At 36.0% G+C, this 24,411-nt stretch overlaps 1 protein-coding gene across 6 annotated transcripts; it reads left to right on the top strand.

The window, feature by feature from the left end:
- LOC104908891 (dihydroorotate dehydrogenase (quinone), mitochondrial) lies at window positions 1–12,076 on the top strand. 6 transcript variants are annotated; one of them, XM_010698059.4, is made up of 11 exons: window positions 2–389; window positions 2,204–2,286; window positions 4,262–4,585; window positions 5,518–5,764; window positions 7,446–7,526; window positions 7,623–7,730; window positions 7,820–7,849; window positions 8,079–8,216; window positions 9,581–9,618; window positions 9,728–9,827; window positions 11,329–12,076. In XM_010698059.4, the coding sequence occupies exons 1-11, from the start codon at window positions 255–257 to the stop codon at window positions 11,401–11,403; spliced, it is 1,359 nt and encodes a 452-aa protein (XP_010696361.1). In that variant the 5' UTR covers window positions 2–254; the 3' UTR covers window positions 11,404–12,076. The 6 variants fall into 6 exon arrangements, with proteins under 6 accessions (XP_048503793.1, XP_010696361.1, XP_010696360.1 ...); XM_010698058.4 differs by having other exon boundaries at window positions 2–395; XM_048647838.2 differs by having other exon boundaries at window positions 249–389; window positions 2,209–2,286; window positions 4,243–4,585.
- The last annotated feature ends 12,335 nt before the right edge of the window (window positions 12,077–24,411 follow it).

Genomic DNA, 24,411 nt, shown 5'->3' with positions numbered 1-24,411 from the left:
CAAGAAGGGCCTCTACTTGTTGTCCTTACCCCCAAAAGAACCAAATTCCTCTATTTTGATAGGACTTCCACTGTTCCACTTTCGTACGCTAAGCCTACGCTTTCCTTTATTCCAACCTCGCACACTCGAGCGCGCACTCACTCACTGCCCCGGTCGCCGGCGCCGCGCTGTTCCTCTATTGCTGCACTGCCTACGATAGTACAGCAGTCGAATAGGTTGTAGAAATCAAAGCAGTAATAAATAATACTAATAATATGGGGATTACTCAACGCCTAAAGTCAAGCCTCCCTCTCTTTCGTAGACTCACTCCCCTAAAATCCAACACTCAAACCTCTCCCTTTCCACCGCACAGGAGCTTCACTTCTTCTGCTCCTACAAAGAAGGACAATGTAAAGGCTAGTTTTTTATCACCCAACTTTCATTTCTTCTTTAAATCTTCCTTTTTTTTTTTTTTAATTATACATGTTTTGATATAATGATATGTTTGGTGTTTTTGTTTGATTAATATTGTCTTGTATTTCTGAAAACTTTTACTGGGTCATTGGCTGTGTATTGTTTAAGTTTTAATTAGTACAGAGTTGAAACAAAAAACAAGAAGAAGAAAAAACTACTAGCATAATTATGTTTTGGTATGTCAATGGGTAATGTTGTGTGGTTTTGATCTTGATATGGATTGGTAATTGCAATTTAAGTATCGAAATTTGTATTCTAATTGTATCTTTTTAGTATCAAAGATAAGACAGTTCTTTGTTAGATTGTAATGTCGATACTCGATAGTTAGAAGTTAGACATTAGAAGTTACTTAGTTAGAACTTAGAAGTCATCAAAGTTAGTACATTTGCGAAAGGTTAGCTGTTAATTGGAGACTAGAAAGAGATAGTTGTAGAAGCATAGCTTTTGGTGCTTAGGTAAAATCTCTATCTTCAGCAATTCAATTGCCTTAATTGATCACATATTATTCTATTTCATCAAGTGTTGAATTTCAAGATCATATGAATACACAATTAGGGGAAAGTAAATAGAATAACCAATAGATCGAACTTGAGTTGTTATAGTTTCGATCATTCAATTCCTAGTTGTCAGGAAAGGACACTTTTTTAGTTTCGGAGTTCTTGGATTTTGGGTTGATGGGTTTTTTTTTTTGGTAGGTTGATTAGTATGGTTTGTTGATAGAAGTTACGTTTTTGAGGATTGATATGAATGCTTTTGTGGTTTATGTGATATATTTATCAAATTTGGGATATTGATGGATTCTATTGCCTTGAATGTGATTGAAGATTTTGGATTAGATTGACTCCAAGTTTGATGAACTGCATAGAAAGTTGACATCTTTTTATTGATTGGATAGATTATTTAACATTAAGAATTACCATTAGGCATCACAATTTGTATAGAAAGAGAAAGAGATAAAGCAAAGGGAAGGGAAAAATACACGACCATGATGAAGAAGGGGGAAGGGGAAAAGGTTAGTTATAATAAGAAGGGGATAAGATTAGAAGGGAAACGACATACAAGCTTGGGAAGGTCAAAGGGTGTCAAAAACAGATGATTGTTTTTTTTAATAATATAAAAAAGTTTTAGGAAACACAAAAAGTAGAGAGTTTGCATTAAAAGTCGGCACGTGTCATTTAGGTGGGGTTTTTTCAAAATACTAAGTTCAGATTAGCGTAAGTATGACTATTTTAAGTTCATCAGACTACCTATATTGTATAAATTTTTAAATTTTAGAATCAAGAAAGATGAAAACTAACAGAAGAGGAGTAAGGACCCTGAGTCAACAAATGTAAACATATGTATACCTAAACCCAGTCTTGTGCTTGAGGTTGTATTTTATGATTGATTTGTTCTAGTTCAGTTACTCCTCATAGGTCTAAAATCGTGCAATTGTCAAAAGCATTAATGACCAGCTTTTGCATCAATTGGCTAATAGTTAGCCAGCTATAAGGTACTCATAAGTTGTTGCCAGATTTTAGTAATATGATGTTGCATATGCACTATTGAGTGCTATAAGTAATTTCAAGGACCATAAATGTAATTGGATTTCTGATTCGGTTTAGAATATGTATGTTAATGGCAAAACTGTCTGGGATGGAAATTATTACCATGCAATGGTTTTTGCATAACTTAATTGGCCGTGCTAGATTTATCCACCTAAGTTTTGCTGAGTTTTTATTTCGCTAACTTTATTTTTTTTGCCGGATAGGGAAGATTGCTGACAGGAGCAACAATAGGCTTAATTATTGCAGGAGGAGCATATGTTAGTACAGTGGATGAAGCAACATTCTGGTATTTCTTTCAATTCAATGACTCAATCATTGTATGCGTGATTCATTCATACATCTAGCTGAAATATTATTGGTATTTAAATGTTTCAGTGACCGATCAGTTCTGTTGTTAAATGCTACTCCCATCTTCTAGTAGTGTAAAAGGAAGGGGGAAAAGAAAGAGTATTGTAGGAATTTTGGGAAGCAAAACATAGTGTCCTCAACTTTAAGTCAAATTTTCTGTCCTGTTTCCACGCTTATTATGTACTTGCTTGGAAATTCTTATGATGGCTAGTATTGACAGGACAGTGTTGCGTGCTTTATCATAGTAGTAAAATGAACGGAGAATAAGGTATTCTCATAGTTTCCAATGGAATATCATAGGATCGTGACAAAGCTTCCAATTCTCAAATAATTCATGATCCTAGCTCTTTATAGTGCTTATATACAGATAAGCAACTCTAGAATTATTCTTTACCCAAAATATAGACTCGCCTAATTCCTTGGAAAATTTGAGCATTACTTCTTACCATAAGTTGAAAATGGTGGCAAAGAAAGAGTTTCCCCTAGGTTTTATCCTTTGTAAACTATCTGATTAGAGACAGAACAATTGTAATTGAGGCATCGTCGAAATGAATATGTTTAGTTGGATTATCTTGTGTTGATGAGTATGCAAGATATTGTAAGGTTGATGATCATTCAGGAAAATTGTGGTTGGATACATTGATAGTTGATGAATATTTGTTGTTGATTTAGAGCCACCCAAACAATATGCTTCATAGAAGCCAATTTATCTGAAGCTAGCGGTTAATGCCATTTGCTTAAAGGAGTGAATGAGGTAGTCAAAGTAGCACAAGTAGAGGATGACAAGGACCAGACACTAACAAATTTGGTACTAAGGCAAAGACACAAATACTCTTGATGACAACAAATCAACAATTTATACAACGTATACCTTGTCAACTTTTGAGCCCTCCTATTCATTTTGTGGTCAACTTTGGAGCAATTCTATTGATTATGTAAGGATATTCTTTGAGCATGATCATTTGCGGAAACTGAATTCCGCATCGCACCCTATGGCAGTACTGATGCAAAGTTCTGAGTACATTTTTCCAACCCCCATTGTCTAAATGTGACGAGGAGATTATTTGGGACATGATAGTGATTGGGATCATGGGATCTCACAAGTTACTCCATCCTCTGGTATCTAACTTCCTATGTTGTGCATCATGGAGATTTGAGAAAATGTGAACAGGTAGAATGAAAATTAAAAATAGATGAGAAAGAGGAATTGGCACGGGAAAGTATTAGAAATGGGGAGAAGAAAGGGCTTGTGATGGAGAGAGAAAGTAATTTTAAGTTAAATGGGATACGAGAAGTCGTTTCTAGGTCATTCCAGATCGGGAAGTGGAATTGTATGGGACGTAGCACGTAGGGATGACTATTTTACTTTTAAGGTTTGCTCCATTGCAATTCAAGATTTATTTGCGCTTATGTGATAGTAACTATGTTAGATATTGGTCTTGTCATGTTCTTTTATGTTCTTTAAGGTTCAAGATAATTTGTCAGATGAGATTTCTTCCGGGAGTTGGTTTCAGAATGATGTTTGTATTTCGTAATTGCATTGACCATGTCCAACAGACGGTACTTGAACCAAGCTTGCAGCTGCAACATAATTACCCTTGTGAAACTTGTGAATAAGCAGCAATATGATGGTATTAACAGGGGCATATTTTATCTGTGTGTATCATATTGCAGCATTTATTCCACAGAGGAGATTGACAACTAACTTGACTTGTTTGTCTGTCAATAAGTACATTAGGCTAGCAAGTCTATTTAAGTGCAATATTAAAATGAAAATGTCCTATCAAGAAGTTTGTTGTGATTATATTCTACAATAGTTTTTCTTTTGACTCACTATCTGATTCATAGGAGAAGGAATATTACATATCCTTATAATCTCTCATTATTGTAATAGATATAGTTTCCCTCTGCAGTGGTTGGCTGTTTTCAGCGACAAAACTTGTGAATCCATTCTTTGCCCTGTTGGATCCAGAAGTTGCTCATACACTGGCTGTCTCAGCAGCTGCTCGTGGATGGGTTCCTAGAGAAAAAAGGCCAGATCCTTCCATACTAGGACTGGAAGTATGGGGAAGAAAATTCTCAAATCCAGTTGGTCTTGCTGCTGGATTTGATAAAAATGCTGAGGCTGTTGAAGGTCTGCTTGGTCTAGGTTTTGGTTTTGTAGAAGTTGGTTCTGTCACTCCTATTCCACAGGAGGGTAATCCAAAGCCTCGTATCTTCAGATTGCGGGAGGAACTGTAAGTACTCATTTGGAACTCTCTAAGTCAATTGCTTTATGTTTTCACTATTCTAGTCATCCCTTTTCTTCTATGACCCTACGTAGAGGGGTTAAGGTGTACCGTATGCGTGTCAGGCTGTCAGCTCGTGTTTGTATGCAATATGCGTGTGTATGTAATACCTTCTCGGTTCTGAAATAAATGAAAGACTTCTCTCAAAAACCTCTCACATAAAAGAGAGAAGTGTTTGATTTATTTGAGAATGGAGGAAGTATTACATACATATAATGATGGGTTGACTTTTCCAAGGTAATGGAAGAACATTATAATTATTCTGGAAATTCTATGGTGACTTTTCTTATGAAATGTGCTGACATTTTAGGTCTCATTTTATATGATTATGCATGCACTCAAACACACATCCTGTCATGACATAGTGTCTACGACTACTAGGTACATAATATTACATACAAATTTTAGTGATCTATCATTTATTCATTTATGCTTGTGCAGTTTACCATAAATCATCTAGCTCCACTTTTCCAATGGACTCACCAATTATTATCTGATGGAAATGCCCTATCGTTGTATCTGATCTACCAAAGATTTTGATTTTGATTGTGTAAATAAGGTAAATTGTCCCAAACCACCTAGAAGGATGTGTTTTCAGGAAGTAAAGCCTCAGACTTCTTTTTAAGGAAAAAATAACCACCCAGGCTAATAGTTTCCATTTGATATTTGTGTGATAAACTCATAATGTCATTTCTCTACTAATTGTGGACCTTTGTTTGGAGGAGGGAAAATCTAGAAGAGAGAAAGCTTGATAGGAAGCAATATGCTGTGATAATGCAATGAACTCACTTTCTGGTCTGCATGGACTCAAAATTTAGTTTTTAACACCTCTAAACATTTCTCTCTCTCTAACATAATGCATATGTTTGACGTGTAAGCAGTGCAATCATTAACCGTTGTGGCTTTAATAGTGAGGGTATACAAGCTGTTGCTAAACGTTTAGGTGCACAGCATGGGAAGAGGAAGTTGGATGAGACTTCTAACACTTCAACAGCTGAGGGGAAACCTGGAGGAAAGGCTGGACCAGGGATTCTTGGTGTCAACCTTGGCAAGAACAAGATCAGCGAAGATGCTGCTAATGACTATGTCCAAGGAGTGCACACACTATCCCAGTATGCAGATTACCTGGTAGGATTTCTTTTGTTTCTTTTTTGCACTATGTTTCTTCATTTATTTATATTTTTCTAGGCAGAAAGTCAGCTTCAGTGATTTTCGATGAATCTAATGGAGCTACTTACTAGCAAGCATATGCATATATTAATCTACAAATTGTGTTATTGTGTATGTACCAACTCTAGTAACTAGCTGGAATATAGATTAATCTATTTGCAATATGAGAAAACTAGATTGTTCATTTTTATTCTACTTCACTCATATTTATAAGGATAAGAGAACATACTCTAGACTTGTCAAGGGCTTCTTGTATTGAATTTTGCAGCTTTTGCCTGTTGTTATCACTGACATTCAAGGTTTTTTTGAAGTGTGTTGTCTATTTTCTTAGTGATTTGTTAAAAATCGCCTTAACAGTCTGTGCCTTTAAAGAACTTCAAACCTTTTTTGAATGAAGAATTCACCTTTCAAAGTTTTCACCTAGTAAAGCTACATTATTGTCGTGATTGCTTCCTATAATTGGCCTAATATGACCAATCTGTCTTCATGCTAATTTTCTAATTAGGTTTACTTCGTCATGGAAGCTGGCCAAAGGTTTTCTTGGCATGGTACAATTTACCTCTGCAAGCTATCTAAATCAGTCATTTATGTGGGAGTTTCACTGAAGACAAGGAAGGGTGGTTTTTTGTGGAGTCTCGAGAGAGCACATCTAACTTTTGGGCGGGGTGTAATTATCATAAGTTTAGGATTTCTCATCCCGCATCCATCAAGTGATAGCTATAAGGTTGTTATTGTTTTTATAAAAGGAAACAACATTTGGTAATAAGGTGGTTTGTAACAAATTATCCTTTGTTTCATAAAGCTTCTTCCACCTCCATTGTGAAAATCTTGTTCTCTTCCTAGTATACCTTTTCTACTGAGTATTCACTTTCTTTTGGAAAAGGTTGGTATATGAGGTTTCCTAGTTTTGATTGAAGGTTCTAGCTCCTATATTGGAGGAATTTCTTCTCCTTTTCTCATTTTCTTTTTATGAGATTTTGAAAATCACTTTCATGTTGGTAATCAATTGTTATCTGCATGACGTATATCATGTCAAACTTTTTGCTTATTCAAGTGTCAGCATTGAAATTTCATCAACCCACTGTTGGCTGGAATAAATGTGGATGGTCCTGCCAAGTAGCTAGAGGCGTGACTAATTTGTTTGCATTTTAGGGTTTGCTTCCAGCAATGTTCGTTCAGATGATCATGAATTTTGTAAATGTAAACAATGTGTACTGTGGGGCTTGTCTTTTTTATTGTAGCTAGTTTGCATGTCACCTTTTAATTATTTCACCCATTCGTATCTCCAATATGACCGGAAATTTTCAGAATTTTTTGTTTGCAATCAAGCCCTCGTTTTGGTGCTTGTGGTCCTTGGTATATACTGCTGAGTCTCTTGACTCTCTCTCTCTTAGTCTTCTTTTAAATTGACAACTCTGTATTTCCTTGTTTAGTATTCATGTTGGTGGCTGTCATATATCTTAACTGAATTCTAACTCCTTATCAAAGTTTAATTTCCGTGTTTGTAATTATTATAGCTTAAAATGCATTTTAATTTTTAGTTGGTTCAACATTATGTTAATGGTTGTATTAGCGAAAGGAATTCTTTTGGTTGGATGCAGTGTCCATAAATCTAAAGTTTTCTAATCAATTTTTTCAGGTGATCAATGTATCATCACCAAATACTCCTGGACTACGCCAGCTTCAAGGAAGAAAACAGCTTAAGGATCTTGTAAAGAAGGTTGTCTTCTAGTCCTAAGCTTGTTTTGTCACCATTTTGCTTCTAGCCTACAACACCAATGTGGATTTCTCCCCTTTTTTTTGGCAAAACATGTAGGTTCAAGCTGCTCGAGATGAAATGCAATGGGGAGATGAAGGTCCACCACCGCTGCTTGTGAAAATTGCCCCAGATTTGTCTAAACAGGATCTTGAAGACATTGCTGCGGTACATGTTTGTTTGTCTGTTTGCTGTAGATCTTTCACCTAATATCCAATATCAGATTCTAAGATTTTCTATATTCCTCCTCTTCCCAGGTTGCTCTTGCTCTCCAAGTAGATGGACTGGTATGCTTTCTTCTTCAACTTAGGTTAACATGCCTTTTGTTTGCAAATTAGAATTTAGCTATATCCTTCATTAGAATTTAGCTTTTTCGTTCTAGATGTAGATTGTTATTTATATGACTTGCTTGCTTTGATTGGAAGAAGGATTGCTGTTGTTGGAGTGGATTTTTTTCTTGTAAGACACTTGATTTTAATGGTGAACTGAATTATTATCTTTTTCACTGCTCTGTAGATTATATCAAATACGACTATCTCAAGACCCGACTCTGTCAGCCAGAATCCTCTATCCCAGGAAGTCGGTGGATTGAGCGGGAAGCCTGTGTTCAATTTGTCAACCAGCGTCCTGAGGGAAATGTATATTTTAACAAGGGTATGATTATGTCTTTCGGAGATCCCTTATGTGAACAGTGGTTGTTTTATGAAAAAGCTAACTGCAAGACAACCGTCAGAATCATGTTGATGTTACCTTATTGATAAATTACCATGTACTTTTTCTTGCCCATATCTTTTTTTTTTCTGCTTATGCTACTCTCTCTGGCACTGACACATGCACAGAGGAAAGATTGTTCTTTGGTGAATATTGAGTGCCATCCCTTTTTATAATACATTACTAGTTTTATATGCACCCAATGCGTGCGAAAATATGTAGAAAATTATTTTTTTATAAATTATATCTAATAAATTAGGGATTTCTGAATTGTTGACTGTTTTCTTTTTGTAATACCTTTTTTTTATATCTTTTTTTACTTTTTTAATTAATTAGGTAGTTCCCTTTTTTATTTTCACTTTTTCTATTTTTTAAATAAAGTAAGTAGTTATTCTTTTTTTTTTTTTTCTTTTTTTTAGTGTCCTACCACTCTTCACATATAGAATAGAAATGCTATAATACACTAGTAGACTGATCACATGTTTTTTTGTATTTTCTCCTAACTGTGCATCTGCCTGCTTTGTGACATTCAATAGTCATGTGATATTTTGGAAGTTAAACCTAACATCGTGTCAACTGATTGACAATACAGCACCACCTTCTGTCATCTAATTGTTCATAATGTTCCTCATTCTCGAAGTTTGTCTGCCGAGCATTCATGGTACTCATCACCTTTGTGGACCTCTATCAGCGAACTTGATTTTAGTTATGTTTCTTGATAGTTTTGCTGAAGCTCCCCCCTCTCTTCTAAAGCCAAGAGAATTATAAATAATGAAGTTTAATACAAACTAATGATGGACCTAGATCACTCTATTGTGAAAGAGTTGGGGCTCGTTGATTTGTCCACTGCATAAGGCCGGATGATGATTTCCTCCAGATCATTTTTGTCTCATCTATAGGTGTTTAAAGCACTTAAAAAGTTAAATGGCTATGACCAGCTGGGGTTGGTCCTCCATTGCTTTCTTTTTTTTCCCTCTCTTTTTCTTTTTTTTCCTTTCCTTTTCTTTTTCTGGTTGGGGGGGGGGGGTTTGATGTGATTGGTGGGCTTATGGTGCTTCTTGCTATATTTGCATGTATTGTTCCCCAAATGTAAATTGTGAAGACTGAAGTAGCAATTGTTTCAGTTTAGCTTGATCTGTTGAATTATCTTTGGAAGGTTTTAGGTGTAGCTTTGTCTTAATCTGCTTCTGAAGGAAGATAAATAAATAATATGAGGCAACTTCTTTTATACAAGTATATTTTGAAGGGTCTTCCTTCTCCATTCACCCACTTGACAATTTGTTTGACAGAAATGTTTTGCATGACAGGGGAGGATCCCTTTGATCGGCTGTGGTGGTGTTGGCAGGTGACGTTGAAATTAAGCCAGCATACTGCAGTAAAACGGTAGATTTGGTTTTTGTAGGGGCTTTTGTAACCTTTTGACTGATTTATCAATTGTTCTTTCTTTGAATCAGTGGTGAAGAGGCATACAAGAAAATACGTTCAGGAGCTACACTAGTTCAGCTCTACACTGCATTTGCATATGGAGGACCTGCCCTTATTCCTCAGATAAAGGTATTTTAGTGTTAGCCACCATTATGAGCCGCTCGTTTACAAATGAGATATTAGGACTTAGGAGTTTACATTGCCTACCTGTTCCAAGGACTTCTCTGGTTAGAGGGACACAGTTCTTGGATGAGAATGCTTATGTCTATAATCAGGACCATGTATATTATTTTGTTTCAAGTAGTGATCTAATTTCCCGCTTGAACTTGGTGTTTGGGCGATCCAGAATCAGCACCGAGAAAGCTATTCAACCTGCTATAAAATCAACGAAACGGTTTAATTTGCACTAATCTAGAGAGTGATGCAAAACTTTGGTTGCAGGCCAATGCTTACATCTAGATAACCTGTAATGGTGATATTAGTAAGAGTAAGCAGGTCTTTACAAGGAATTAACTTTGTTACTATAAGGGGGTAAAACATCTTTCTTAGTATGAGAGACCTGTCTTCTTCTTGTGAATTTGGAGTCAGTGTCACTATAATAATTGCATGGTTCATCAGTGAAAGAAATAAAACATCCTTCCTCTGTTGAGAGTAAAATTCATATTAGACAGCAATATAGGTTGGATTCCACATAAATTGGCATATACTGCTTTTTCAAATATGGGCTTCGACATATAGTTACCATCTCAAGTCTAGTGATCCACTGAGGAATTTCTACTGGAGAGCTATTAGCCCAGAGTCATGATATGAGTTTCAGTGTTGGACATTTAGGAAGGGATCATAGTAGGAACATGGGGGTACTACTAGTAGAGATATGCATGTTAAAATGGATGTGCGGGAACACATAAAGAGAGAGAATTTGGAACGAAGATCTTCAAACAGGGTTGGAGTTACAGATATCGAGGATAATATAAGAGAACTGGTTACGTTGGTTTGGGCTTATTTAAGACATAATCTAGAGGGTGGACTAGTTAGATTAGTAGAAGGTTGGGAACTTTGGATACTGGAGATTTTGAAGAAGATGAGGGAGGCCGAAGATGACTTGGATAGAGGGTGTAGAAACGATATGAAGTAGGTTTGTGGGAGCATATAGCAATAGAAGAGAATGGAGACAGAAGATCCATGTAGATGACCATTGGAGATAAAATCTTGAGTCATGCATCCCCATCCTTATGAGATGAAGGCTTTGTCTTTGTTGACTAAGTAATGATTCAATTTCATGTAGCCATATGTTCTGCCAACAACTTACTACCTCTGCAGGTGAATGACATAGCTGAATAGCAATTCTAGAGAACTCTATTGCTTTTGATATGTAAGGAAACTCTTGATTCAGTATGCACTAATGTTCCTAACATCCCACATCCCCTAATACCCACTCTGAACAAGAAAATAATAAGAAACAAAACTGAAGCAATCATGAAATATCATATGCGTCAAAGTGTAAAGTTGGAAAAGGAAATAACAGGGGAAAGGAGACGAGGAGATACAAGCTTTGGGCTTTCAAAGGAAATTTAAATACCCCATTGATGCTATAATATTTATTTCACATTCTTGTTGATTTTTTCTTTAGGCTGAATTGGCTGAATGCTTGGAGAGGGATGGCTACAAGTCAGTCAACGAAGCTGTTGGTGCTGACTGCATCTAATTTTTTGGTGTGACTGAATGAGAAGCAAGAGAGCTACCCTGAGCTGCCAGTCGTGACTTTCTTAGATTCTAAAGAATAAACAAGAAAGTTCATCGACTCTATATCGCTGAGATGATCTGGTATGTAGGCAGAAGGCAAGTCGCGGACAAAAAAGAACTCAACAAGTCAATATACAGCGGTCATTTATTGTATTTTACATTTTTCCTATCGCGAGTTAATTTTTTAGCGCATACTGAGAATGCTTCGTGTTTTCTTCTTCAACATTCTTGTTGGGTCCGGGGATCGTCGCTCATACTGCATCGTGGATCCTTCAGATACCTGAGAACTTACTGAATGATGTATCAGATTTGGACTTGGGAATTTGTTTTTTTTTTTTTTGCGTTGAGAATATGGATGTGGGAAATTTTGATAGCAATATGTAAAGTTTTATTACAGTATAACTAAGGTTCATATCAAGGATTCTAACTAGCTCAAAGAGTTGAAGAGAACTGTGGAAGGATTTGTGAAATAAGTGAACATTTGTTGTCTTTGGTGCATCATGCATGTGGAGATGAGCCGATATTATCGACAGATATTATTGTAATAGCTTTGGCACATATCCTCGAAGATCACCATTTTTGCGTTAATGCAACTTCAATTTACCTCTGCAGAAGCCAGAGGGGTTAATTATGTAGATTGTACTCTATCACCTTTATTTGGTCGCTTTTTGAGTTTTGTACTAATGTCTAATGTCGACAGCATCTTGTGTGAAATAGACACGCTATAATACGAAGCAATGGTTCGGGCCGGGCTAGACTTTGTCGGGCTGGGTCAAAGGTAGAAGTTAAACAGATTGGGCTAGATTTGGGTCCTTCCAGCCCGGCCCGCTAAGCAGCCCATCATTTTTTTCTTTTGTTTTATTGCGAAGCGTTTTTCACATTTTCTACTGCTATAAGTTAAACTTTGTACTACTACTATGGCAGTTACCAGAAAATTTGCCACTTGTAGTTAAGAGAGATTTTAAGCAAGATTAGTTGTGTGTTTTATTTTCTCTCGTGAATTGCGATATATATAGTCTCGGGTGAATAATTCACCCGGTGATGCATCATGTCACTGCAGTTGCGCAATAAAACGTCTAATCTTGGGTGAAAATACAATGCCTTATTAGTCCGTTCACTATTTACATAGAATATTACAACACCCCCCCTTGAACATATCCTAAAATGTAAACAATGGGATGACAACTGTCTCATTAAAAACTTTACATTTGAAAGACCCTAATGGGATAAAAACAAACATAAAGGAATACAGTTAAGCTTTGATATGCCCTTTGCATGTATATAGACTTATAAGGAATCTTGGTGTCGTGCCATCTACCACTGAAGAGTATGTTTCCTCATAGTCAATTCCAGGTCTCTGGGAGAAACCTTGGGCTACAAGCCTGACCTTGTATCGTATGCTTTCATTTTTCTCATTTCGTTTTTACACAAACACCCATTTATACCCAACGGGTTTTACGTCCTTTGGGGTTTGGGCTATAGGGCGGAACACTTCTCGTTTTCTAAGATATTTCAATTCTACTTGAATTGCCTCTTTCCATTTAGGCCAATCCATCCTTCGTTGACATTCATCCACTGAACTTGGTTCGATGTCCTCAATATCAATGGTGACATCTGTGGTTATTGAATATGCAAATATTTCATCAATCGGGGTTTTTACCCTATCCCATTGCTCTCTAGAATGGACAAAATTTATTGAAATTTCGTGATTTTTGACGCACGCATTTTGACACACCCCTTTGATGTAACATCTTATTCTTTGAGTTCATTTTGAGGGTTAAGGACATTTTCGTCATTTGACAATTATTCCACTTTAGAAGAATCATCAGTTTTCTCATTATTTTTTCTATTCTTCTAGAGTTTCTCGGCTTCAAATCTTTGGCACCGAGTGGTCTTCCACGCCTTTTGCGTGTTGTAGATTCATTTGCAAGTGGTTTTTTTTTTCTTGCAATTTCAATCTATGCAGGAGCATTCATAGCCGATATATGTGACTTTATCACTCCTCTCGAATCAGTGAATGCATCTAGCAATTGATTAGCAATGTTTTGTAAGTGTATGATTTTCTACACTTCTTGTTCACACATATTTGATCTTTGATCAAGATATGATAAATTTTTGGCATTTCATGAAATTTCATTCCAACATGGGCCTACTTTATCTCCCCCTAAGGCTGGGAAAATTGTCTCATCAAAGTGAGAATCGGCGAACCAAGCAGTGAATAGGTCACCAGTTGACGGTTATACTTATCTTATGGTGGACGGTAACTCAAATCCAACATAGATTCCCAACCTTCTTTATGGGTCCATCTTAGTAAGTTGTGGTGGTGCAATGGGAATGTAGACTGAACACCCAAAAATTCATAGGTGAGCAAGGCTTGGTTCCTTTCCAACCACTAACTGTAGATGGGATAGATCATGCTTAGCGCTCGGCCTTAGTCGTAGTAAAGCAGCAACATGTAGTATAGCATGTCCCCATGTCAAAGATGGGAGTTCTGATTTCATTAGCAATGCCCTTGCGACTAATTGTAATCGCTTTATGAATGCCTCTACTAGACCATTTTGTGTGTGAATATGGGCTACTGGATGCTCCACGTCTATCCCAATTGACATACAATAGTTATTAAAAGTGCGGGATGTGAATTCTCCAACATTACCAAGTCGAATTTTCTTTATAGGATAGCCTGGAAATTGAGCCCTTAGACGCGTAATTTGCAAACAGTTTTGCAAAAGCAACATTTCTTGTTGATAGGAGACTAACGTGAGACCAACGTGTTTATGCGTTGATCAACACCAGAAAATATCCGAATGGTCCACATGAGGGGTGTATTGGCCCACAAATATTTCCTTGGATTCTTTCTAAGAATACAAGATTTTCACCTTCAAGTTTATTTGTAGAAGGTCTATGATCAATTTGTCAAGTGAACAAACCTTGCAATTCTGCTCATTTGATTATAGGGCCCTTATATTTTTCAACGTATTCCCATTTGAACTTCGGATGATTCTTGTCATCATGCTTGATCCTGGGTGACCCAAGCGATTATGCAACAAAGTGAATATTGCTTGGTTGTCTACCTTATGGTGAGACACCAAATTTGTTTCAACTGGACCAATATAAGTAAAATATAGTCCTGAGGAGTATGCTGGCATCCTTTTTAGGATTATTTTCTTGCTAGCGTCACATTTAGTGAGGTACATGTACTCCTTTCCGTTTTCATTGATGGTTTCCATATGGTAACCATTCGTTCGCATATCTTTGAAACTCAATAGATTTCTTTGAGTTTTACTTGAATACAATGTGTTGTTTATAGTGAAGTGTGTTACCTTTGGTAACACTATGCATGCCTTTCCTAAGTCCTCAACCATATTGCAGTGCCTGCAATGGTGTAGAGATCGCCTTTTCTTGGCTTGAGTTAGTGAAGTATAAGTTGTTACTCAGGATGGTGTGTGTAGTGGCACTATTAATCAGGCATTGTTGAGCGCCTTTGTTTGTCAGATCTTCATTAAAACATACCTTTGTCAAAACATAACGCAAAAATTTCTTCATCGAAAGAGGTGCATTACATGGAACGATATCATGGAATGATAAAAGAAATGCAAAATACAAGAAACATTCAAGAAAATTAAGACAAGATTACATGAACTAAAGTGATAAAACAACATATTAGGTTGATCTAGGGGGATATGAAGGCTAGACATTAGAAACATCTTCCATGAGGTAATCAGCTACATCCAGGTCGGGGAGCGACGTAGTTTCAATGATGAAATTTATTTCACCACGTCTCCCTTGACCCCCCAGTAGAGGCCACAAACAAATCCACAAGATGTTTGGTTGTGTGACATTCATCTGCCCAATGCCCTTGAATGCCACGTTTAAAACATTTCTCTTGGGGTCTTTGTTGGGAGTTTCTTCCTCAACGTCCTCTATTCAGGCCCCATTTTTGGCGTCCTCGTCCTGATCCTCTTCCTCTGCCACTTCAATTTTGTTTCTTCTCACCCCTATTTTTAAACTGGTCATTCTGATTTGAGTTACCTCTCCTCTTATTCCAGCACTTGCTACCTCTAGTGGCATTTGTTTCAACTGCTGGTTCGCTGGTACATGTTGGCCTTTGATTATGAATTGAGAGCGGTATTTGGTTGTTCTGTTCTGCGACCAAAAGGATGGCAACTAAGTCGCGGAATTTTTGGCAATGCCTTTCACGGTATTGTTCTTGTTGAATAACATTATTGGCATGCATAGTGGAGAGGGTTTTCTCAATCATGGCTCGTTCAGACACTGGTTCTCCACACAACTTTACTTGTGAGGTGATGCGAAGTATTGCAAAGTTGTACTCGCATACTGACGCGAAGTCCTAGAACCTGAGCACTGACCATTCATGTTGGGCCCTTGGAGCAATAATTCTTTGTAAATGCTCAAATCGATCTTTTAGGTTATCCCATAATTCTTTGGGATCTTCCACAAGGATGTATTCATATTTGAGCTATTCATGTATATGGTGTTTGAGATACACTAGTGCTTTTGCTTGCTCCAACGGGGTAGGGTCACCACCTTCGACAATGATATGATCGAGGCTAAGTGACTTTAGGTAAGCTTTTGCATCCACCCTCCATTATAGGTACCTTTGGCCTGAGGCGTCAAGGATATCAACGTCTATATTTGCAAATCTAGCCAATTCTGAGTTCATGTGATGTTTTAAAAGTATTAGTAGAAAATTGATCCATAAATATGTAGAGTTTGAAAAAAATCTTACTGGAATGCAAGCCATAGTGGTCCGAGAATCCTTAACCGTTCAAGAGGTTAGGGGTTCGAAACATAATAATAACATGAGAGGTTAACAATAAATATATACAAAAGGCTACATATTTTTTTTTCAAGATTATGACAACGTTTAATTAGAATGTGACTATCATATATATATCTTTTATTTAGCTGCCACCCCTCTCTCTTTTCCCTCAAAAACCCTAGCCTCCCCACCTCTTCTTAATCAACTAGTGGTTGCCATGGATGATTTCATCCATCGTAAGCCCCTTTTCCCCTTTTATTTTCAGTTTTTAGTTCCTCTTGTTGTTCGGTTGAATAAATTAGTATCGCTTTATTAGACTTCTTCAAACCCTGTTATAGGTTTTTTAGTCTCTGTTGTGGAGATCTCCTTCTCCCCTTTGGGAGTTGTAAAATTTTATGACAAAAAATTTTATGGGGTAGAAGTGAGGGAGGGAGGCAGATGAGAAAAATGGGAAGGGTTAATCCCTTTTATAGTGGTGTAAAAATACTATACATATATTTAACAGGTAAAGTAAATACTTGTATGTAATAAGTAAATTACAACATGCATACAAGACAGATTGATCAAATATATAATACTTGTCAACTTCAAGAAACAAATAATAACGATTAGCACAAGTAGTAAGGATACAAATTATGGACTAAAAGGTTTAGGGGTCAAAACCTTTTAACAACAACATTGTGTGCATATTGTAGGCTTTATATTTCTAAGTTCAAAAAGCAATCAATGTTACCAATGTTAAATAGTAAAAGACAAAAACATAAGTTTAACAAAAACAAATAGATGTTTAGTCTTCAGTGCACAAAGAATTAAAAATCACTTTTTTCTTTATTCTTTCTCTTCTCAATGCTTTTCGATGCTGTGCACCACAACTCCACCTTACTCCTATTCTTCTAATCTTATCACTCCATGATTCAAACAAAAATCCCCCCTTTTCCTTTCCCTTTTTTTTTTCTTTGGTTGATACAACATGTGCAGTACCATTTTCATTTACTTCTACGCATAACCAGAAAGACAACAATTGATGTTACCAATGTTAACTAGTAAAAGACAAAAAAAAAAAAATTTAAAAATAATAAATAGATGTCCAGTCTTCAATGCACAAAGAATTAACAACATTGTGTGCATATTATAGGCTTTATATTTTTTTTGTAAAGTTCAAAAAACAATCGATTTTACCAATGTTCAATAATAAAAGACAAAAACATAAGTTTAACAAAAATAAATAGATGTTTAGTCTTTAGTGCACAAAGAATTAAAAATCACTTTTCTCTTTCTTCTCTCTCTTCTCAATGCTTTTTAGTGTACCACAACTCCACCATTCTCCTATTCTTCTAACCTTCTCACTCCATGATTCAAACACAAATTTCTCCCCTTTTTCCTTTCCCTTTTTTTTTCTTTGGTTGATACAACATGCAGTACCATTTTCATTTTCTTCTATGCATAACCAGAAAAACAACAATCAATGTTACCGATGTTAACTAGTAAAGGACAAAAAAATGAAGTTAATAAATAGATTTTTAGTCTTCAATGCACAAAGAATTAAATCACTTTTCTCTTTCTTCTCTCTTTTGGCTATGCTTTTCGGTGTTGTGCACACAGCTCCACCATACTCCTATTCTTCTCTTCTCACTCCATGATTCAGACAAAAATCCTCTCCCCCCATTTCCTTTTTTTTTTTTTTTTTTCTTTAGTTGATACAACATACAATACCATTTTCATTTCCTCTTACCATAACCAACAACTAAAGTCCTTCCTCCCCCCCCCCTTTATGTTTGTAAATATGATGATCCACTATGTATTTAGTGGTGGTGGTCGTCCATCTAGGTGGCAATTCTCATTACAGAGCCCAATCATTTAGGCGGCAATTCTCATTACAGAGCCGAATCATTTAGGCGGCAAGTTCAACGTAATAGCCCATCCATATAACCCATTCATGTAGGAGGTTTTAAGTGCAATGTCTTTAATCTTAGACGTCCCCTTCCCCCTTTCTTTCTTTTTCTCTCTAAACCCTAGCCTCCCTTACCCTTTCTTCATCAGTTAGGGGGCTGCCATGGATATTTTCATCCATGGTAAGCCCCTCTCCCTCTTTTATTTTCAGTTTTTATTTTTGTTGAATAAATTAGTATCTCTTTATGGGATTTTTTAGTGCTCTCTGCTGTGGAGATCTACTTCTCCCCTATGGGAGTTGTGAGTATGGTTTTTTTGTTTTTAGGTATGAGAAATTGTTCTCATTGGTTGAAGTTCGAGACTCAACATGAAGGTATTGGAATCTCGGATGCGGTAAACATGGCTCGATCTAGATTATTGTTCTTCCCAAACTATCTCAGAATGATAGATTTCCTCATCAATAGCTGTTTGATTCAGCAAATACAAGGGGGCTGCGCTGTATTGCTCGATCTGGTTCATTGTAGTTTTTTCGAAGACGAATTTGACTTAACATTGTTTGATTGTATCTTGTTTTTCTTTAATATCTATTGTAGATGCCGTTTGGCCATCAATTAATGAAATTTCTCCTTAAAAAAAAAAAAAAGTGCAATGTCTTTTCCTTCCATAAACGTGGCGTGACTTGCTTAGTGGTGGCGGAGCCGATACCGCCTTTTATATTACTTTGTCGTCCTTTGTTGCTGACGGAATGTAGGCGGCTTTAAGTGCAATGTCTTTTCCTTCCATAAATGTGGCGTGACTTGCTTGGCGGTGGCGGAGCCGATACCGCCTTTTAAATTACTTTGCCGTCGTTTGTTGTTGACGGAAGAGCTCTCCTCGTCCCTACTCCTTTTATTATTAGGAGTTTGTTGGATTTCAGTTTGTGGTTCTGAAGGAGGGATATCATTGATGTGAGGGACGGTGGTTTGTCGGCGTTCACGACATGGCTATTAACGTGAGTATTGTGGCGTTGGGGTGTAGTATCAACTTCTCGTGTCGGCTTTGTGGCGCAAGGTACACTATTACGTTCTAAATAAAATATATACTTCAGATATATTGTTTAGAATAGTATTGATCACATCACATTGGTGATCCATTTTTTATTTTGAAAAATAAATTAATAGCAATTGAGTAGAACTACTTTTTCATAGTAGAGCAAATTGGTGCTGATAACATGTTGTAATGTAGAGAGATTTTAAGCAAGATTGGGAGAATATGCTATCGTAGTTTTGTGTTATATTTTCTCCAGCGAATTGCGGTATATATAGTGTCGGGTGAATATTCACCCGGTGATACACCATGTCACTACAGTTTCACAGTGAAACGTCTAATCTTGGGAGGCAAAATACACCGCTGTATTCATCTCTTCACTGTTTATATAGAATATTACAACACTACTAATGTTTCGTTGAGATTTTCTTACTGTCAAACTTCTTATTCTCATAGATGCTCTGCTCATTTTTGGTTTGAAATTCAGATTTCTTGGTTTTCCCGTTCTTATTGGAGAGAAATATATACATGCATCTCTAAATTTTCACCAATTCTTCCAAATTCTTGGCTTCTATATAGATTACCCTTGATGAAGTAAATAGTGAGGTTTAAATTGCTTCAAAATTCCAGTCAAAAGATGCCCATTTAAGTGAGTGATCTACAATGATATAAGATCTTGAAAAAGGGTAAATCTTGGTAATTTGTTTTGTTGATCACAAATTGTACCATTTTATTGACCAAATTGGGTCTTTAGTGTGTATAAGTCTTGTGTTGCGATTTCTAAAACGGGGTTTTCTTGTAAATTTCAACTTGGGGTTTTCTCGTAAAATTGTTAAATTGCAGCAGCAGTCGAAGGAGAGAAAAAGAAGTGGGAATTCATTGGAAGATAAAGCAAGTCCAACTCCAAGATTTCCTCCGGCAATAATGGTGGAAGAGGAAAAATGACTGCAAAAATAAAACTGGAGAAAGAGTCATAAGAAAAGAGGGGAGAGAGCACTTTCTTCACCCTCTTTAAGCCCATTTTCAGTCCGCCTCACTATATTTCCCATACAACCCATTTTCAGCCCGACCCTCCATAGTCCTCCTACAAACAGGCCAGATCAAGGCTAAATATGAGCCGTCGGCCCGTTTAACACCTCTAGATACAATCAATCAGTATACTTCAATATTCATCTATCAATTAGGATATAATATTATCGAAACACGTGGGAAAGCATTATAGCCCATAATATGATAAATTTCATTGTAATATAATTTGAACTCACAACCTTGTAGACATGGCCACTGGTGCGGGCTGATCCGTGGGCCCTAGTGGGTAAGGATGAGATTTCACGGCCCATGACCATACCGTGAAATTTATAGTTTGGGCGGGCTGGTCTACAGACTGAAAAATCTTGGCCCACATTAGTTTGTTATCAATTTTCACGGTTCGGGAAGTGGCTATGACAGTTCGTGGGCCTACTGGGCAGGCGAACCGCCATGAGAATTTTTTTTTCAAAAATCATTTAATCATTGGAATCATTTATTGTTGTTTCATAGAACCTTTAAAATTAATTAAAATATATACAATTATTAATATTGATGAATAATTTCATTATTTTTGAATTTGATTGAATTATAATATATGAAATTTGATTAAAATATATACAATTTGATTAAAATATACACAATTTGGTTGAATAATTACTTGGACGGGGTTGGTCCTGTTCATGCACCGGGCTGCAACAGTTTCCTAGACCGGGTTAGACGGTTTTAATAGCGGGCTTTTGTGGGTTGGACTCAAAAAAATCTAGCTCACGTCCCACCCACCAATTTCACGGTTCAAGCTGGGTTGGACCAGAATCTTCGTGGGCTCAGCCCACACAACCTAAGAGGCGGGCTGAACTGGATGGGTTGGATTGGCCCGCACTGTTGGTCATCTCTATAACCTTGTATGAGAAATAAAAAGCTTCTACAAATAAGCTAACATATAAATTATGCTCATTTAATCCTAAAAACACTTATTAAAGAATTCTTGACAACTTTTTACATTTCAAAATAAAAGAAACAAAAAATAGCTTAACAATAAGATTACAACTAAAGTATGATGTTTTATATGCATATATTATATATAAATAAAATGACTTATTCTTTTTTTGTTAATACAATTAGGAAAAAATGAGGCTACAAGCCTACAACTATTACTTGTGATGAATTTTAAACGAAATAAGTCAATTTCTTTAAAATTCATCATATACTCCTCGATACCTTTACTTTTATGATGGAGTGGTGGTAGCTCAATGGAGTACCACCTCGTATTTTAGGGCATTGTCCAGGGTTCGAATCTTATTCCAAAAATATGTTGGGGCATTTTCTTTTAGGTTGTTTAGCCTTGTACCTGATAGGTTGTTGTATATCCGTCAAAAATAATTCATGCAAAACCTTCTAACAATGTAGTAGGGTAAGTAGGGTCGAATCCACAGAGAGATGGTCGTTTTATCTAGTTTATAAAGTATAGAGAAACCAAACAAGATCACAGATATTTGAATTAAAGTTCTAAACTAATCAAACTACGAAAATCTAACTAAAAAGGATCTAGGGTAATGGTTCACCATGTTTATAAATGTTTATAACTATAATCTATCAAAATATCATCAATAGTTCAATTATTCAGAAATCTAGAGCACAAGTCAATCCTTGGTCAGCCATTAACGCTCTTAAATCAACATATGCTAGTACGGTCGCTCAACATAATCAGATTTTCTAATTGTAGGTAAGCCTTTAAAGAGTACTATCTTTCGAATTATGACTCGATATTAGCAATATTTAATCAGACAATTGATCAGATTGCAAGATTAACGATAAAACACTAATCAATTAGAGAAATCAATAACTAATCAAACAATGAATAAATATCAATCAATAATCATATCATATAAACATGGATTCCCAAACCCTAGAAATAAAAACTACTCTATCATGAAATAAATAATGAAGTCTAAAACTATAAAAGAAAACATAATCAAAGAAATCAAGGAAAGAAACTAATAGAATTCTTGAATTAATGAAGAAGAATAAAAACTAGGGTTTACAACTAAAAACTAGAGAGGAAAAGAGGAGAGAAAACTAAAACCTAAAACCTAAAAAATAACGTGAGAGGGAGAGGAGGAGAGAGAAAGAATGAAAACTCATCTAAATAATATTCAGTGCGTTTTTTTGTGCAACACGCCACACGGAACCCAAACCGTGTGGCTGCATTACAGTACCTCTTCCTTTTTTCCTGCCCAATTTCTCTTCCCCTAACATTTTTCATTTTCTCTCTCCTCCCACCCCAGTTCCTCTTCGATCCTCCTTCCTTCCTCCTCCTTCCTCCTTCCTCCTTCCTCCTTCCTCAGATCTTCGACTTTTTCATCATATCAAACTCAACCTTCGACTTCATCTGCGTCAACAACCACGTCATCCACGTCTCTCTCTCACCATTTTCCATTTTCTCTCAAAAAACTCTTCATTTTAATAGCGTACAATAACACACAAAAAAACTCGAATAACAGAATAAAGTCCTACAATAACAAATCAAACTTCCGCAATAAAAGAAATACAAAGAAAAGGGGGGAAAATGACGAACGAAAGAGAAAATGGAGAATGATTTTATGGTGTGTGTGTGGATCGTATACTAGCTTCTGCTTGTTTACATTCTGTAAATGAGTTAGAAACAAATTCTGGGAAAAATCAAATTGTTGTTGATGACAAAAAAAATCAAAAAGAAAATCAGAAAAGTATCACTTCTTCTTCTTCTTCATTTTGTTTGGTTGAAAAAGAAATGAAAGAGTGTAGAATTTGTCAGGAAGAAGATGAAGATAACTCACTTGAATCTCCTTGCTGTTGTAATGGCACTTTAAAGGTCTCCCCTTTTTTCTCCCATCTTATTTCCTTAAAAAAAAAAATGGAAATTTGGAAGTTTCTTTTTTTGTTCTTATCTACTATTGATATTTGTAGAAGTTGCTGAGAATTTTTTAGTGTTTTTTTTCCAGTATGTTGTTATCTGTTTGTTTGGTGCTTTGATTGTTTTTTAATTCTTCATGAGTTCTTTTTTTTTCTTAAGTAACTTCTAGTTATAGCAAAAGTAACCCCTTATAGTTACAAAAAGTAATATATACTTTCAGTAAAAGTAACTCCTAGTTATAGTAAAAATAACCCTTAGTTATAGCAAAAGTGACTTATACTTTCAGTAAAAGTAACCCCTATTTATAGTAAAAGTAACCCCTAGTTATAGCAAAAGTAACCTATACTTTCAATAAAAGCAACCCTATTTATAGTAAAAGTAACCCCTATTTATAAAAAAATAACCCCCTTATAGTTACAAAAAGTAATATATACTTTCAGTAAAAGTAACCTCTTAGCATTATAAAAAGTAATCCCTAGTATCAGTAAAATAACCCCTTAACATTCGATAAAGTAATCTCTAATTCACTAAAAGTAACACCTTAGCATTGAAAAGCAACCCGTTTTACTTTTTATGAATAAATGAGATTACTTTAAATATATAATGGGGATACTTTTTATGAACTAATTAATGGGTTACTTGTACCTTTCTTATGATTACTTTCTATAAACATTTCAAGCTATTGTATAATAATTAGAGTTACTTTTGCGAACATATGAGGTTACTCGAACAAATAAATAAGGTTACTCAAACATGTAATTAGGGTTACTTTTGTTAACTAATGAGGCTACTTTTATAATATAATGGGTCATTTGAAAAATATATAAGGGTTACTTGTAGAATAAATGGGTTACTCGTATGATAAAATAAGGGTACAAATAATAAGGGTTACACGTACATTCAGGTGGGTTATCCAAAAACGGATTCACGCTTGGGTTTTTTTTAAAGGGGACACGAACATCATTATAAGGCCTTGCTTGGACTTATTATTAGCTGGCCACGTCGTTATTTATCAATGTGTTAATGGTAAAAAAAATAGGAAAAAAATAGGGAAAATAAGAGGAGAGAGAAAATGAGGCAAATAAATAGGAAAAATGAGAGATACATCAAAGAGAAAAAAGAAAAAGTTTTTAAAAAAATGAGAGAAGGGGGGGGGGGCGTGCGTGAGAGAAGGGGAGGGGAATTAATGGTAAAATTCTAGAGGAGAGAGAAAATAGGAAAAAAAAAATAGGGGAAATAAGAGGAGAGAGAAAATGAGGCAAAAAAAATAGGAAAAATAAGAGACACATCAAAGAGAAAAAAGAAAAGTTTTTTTAAAAAAAATGAGAGGGGGGTGCGTGAGAGAAGGGGAG

The sequence above is a fragment of the Beta vulgaris genome, chromosome 7, assembly GCF_026745355.1.
Source record: "Beta vulgaris subsp. vulgaris cultivar EL10 chromosome 7, EL10.2, whole genome shotgun sequence".
Classification (NCBI taxonomy): domain Eukaryota; kingdom Viridiplantae; phylum Streptophyta; class Magnoliopsida; order Caryophyllales; family Amaranthaceae; genus Beta; species Beta vulgaris.
The sequence above is the reverse complement of the archived record's forward strand: the minus strand, read 5'-3'. Positions and strand labels throughout refer to the sequence as shown.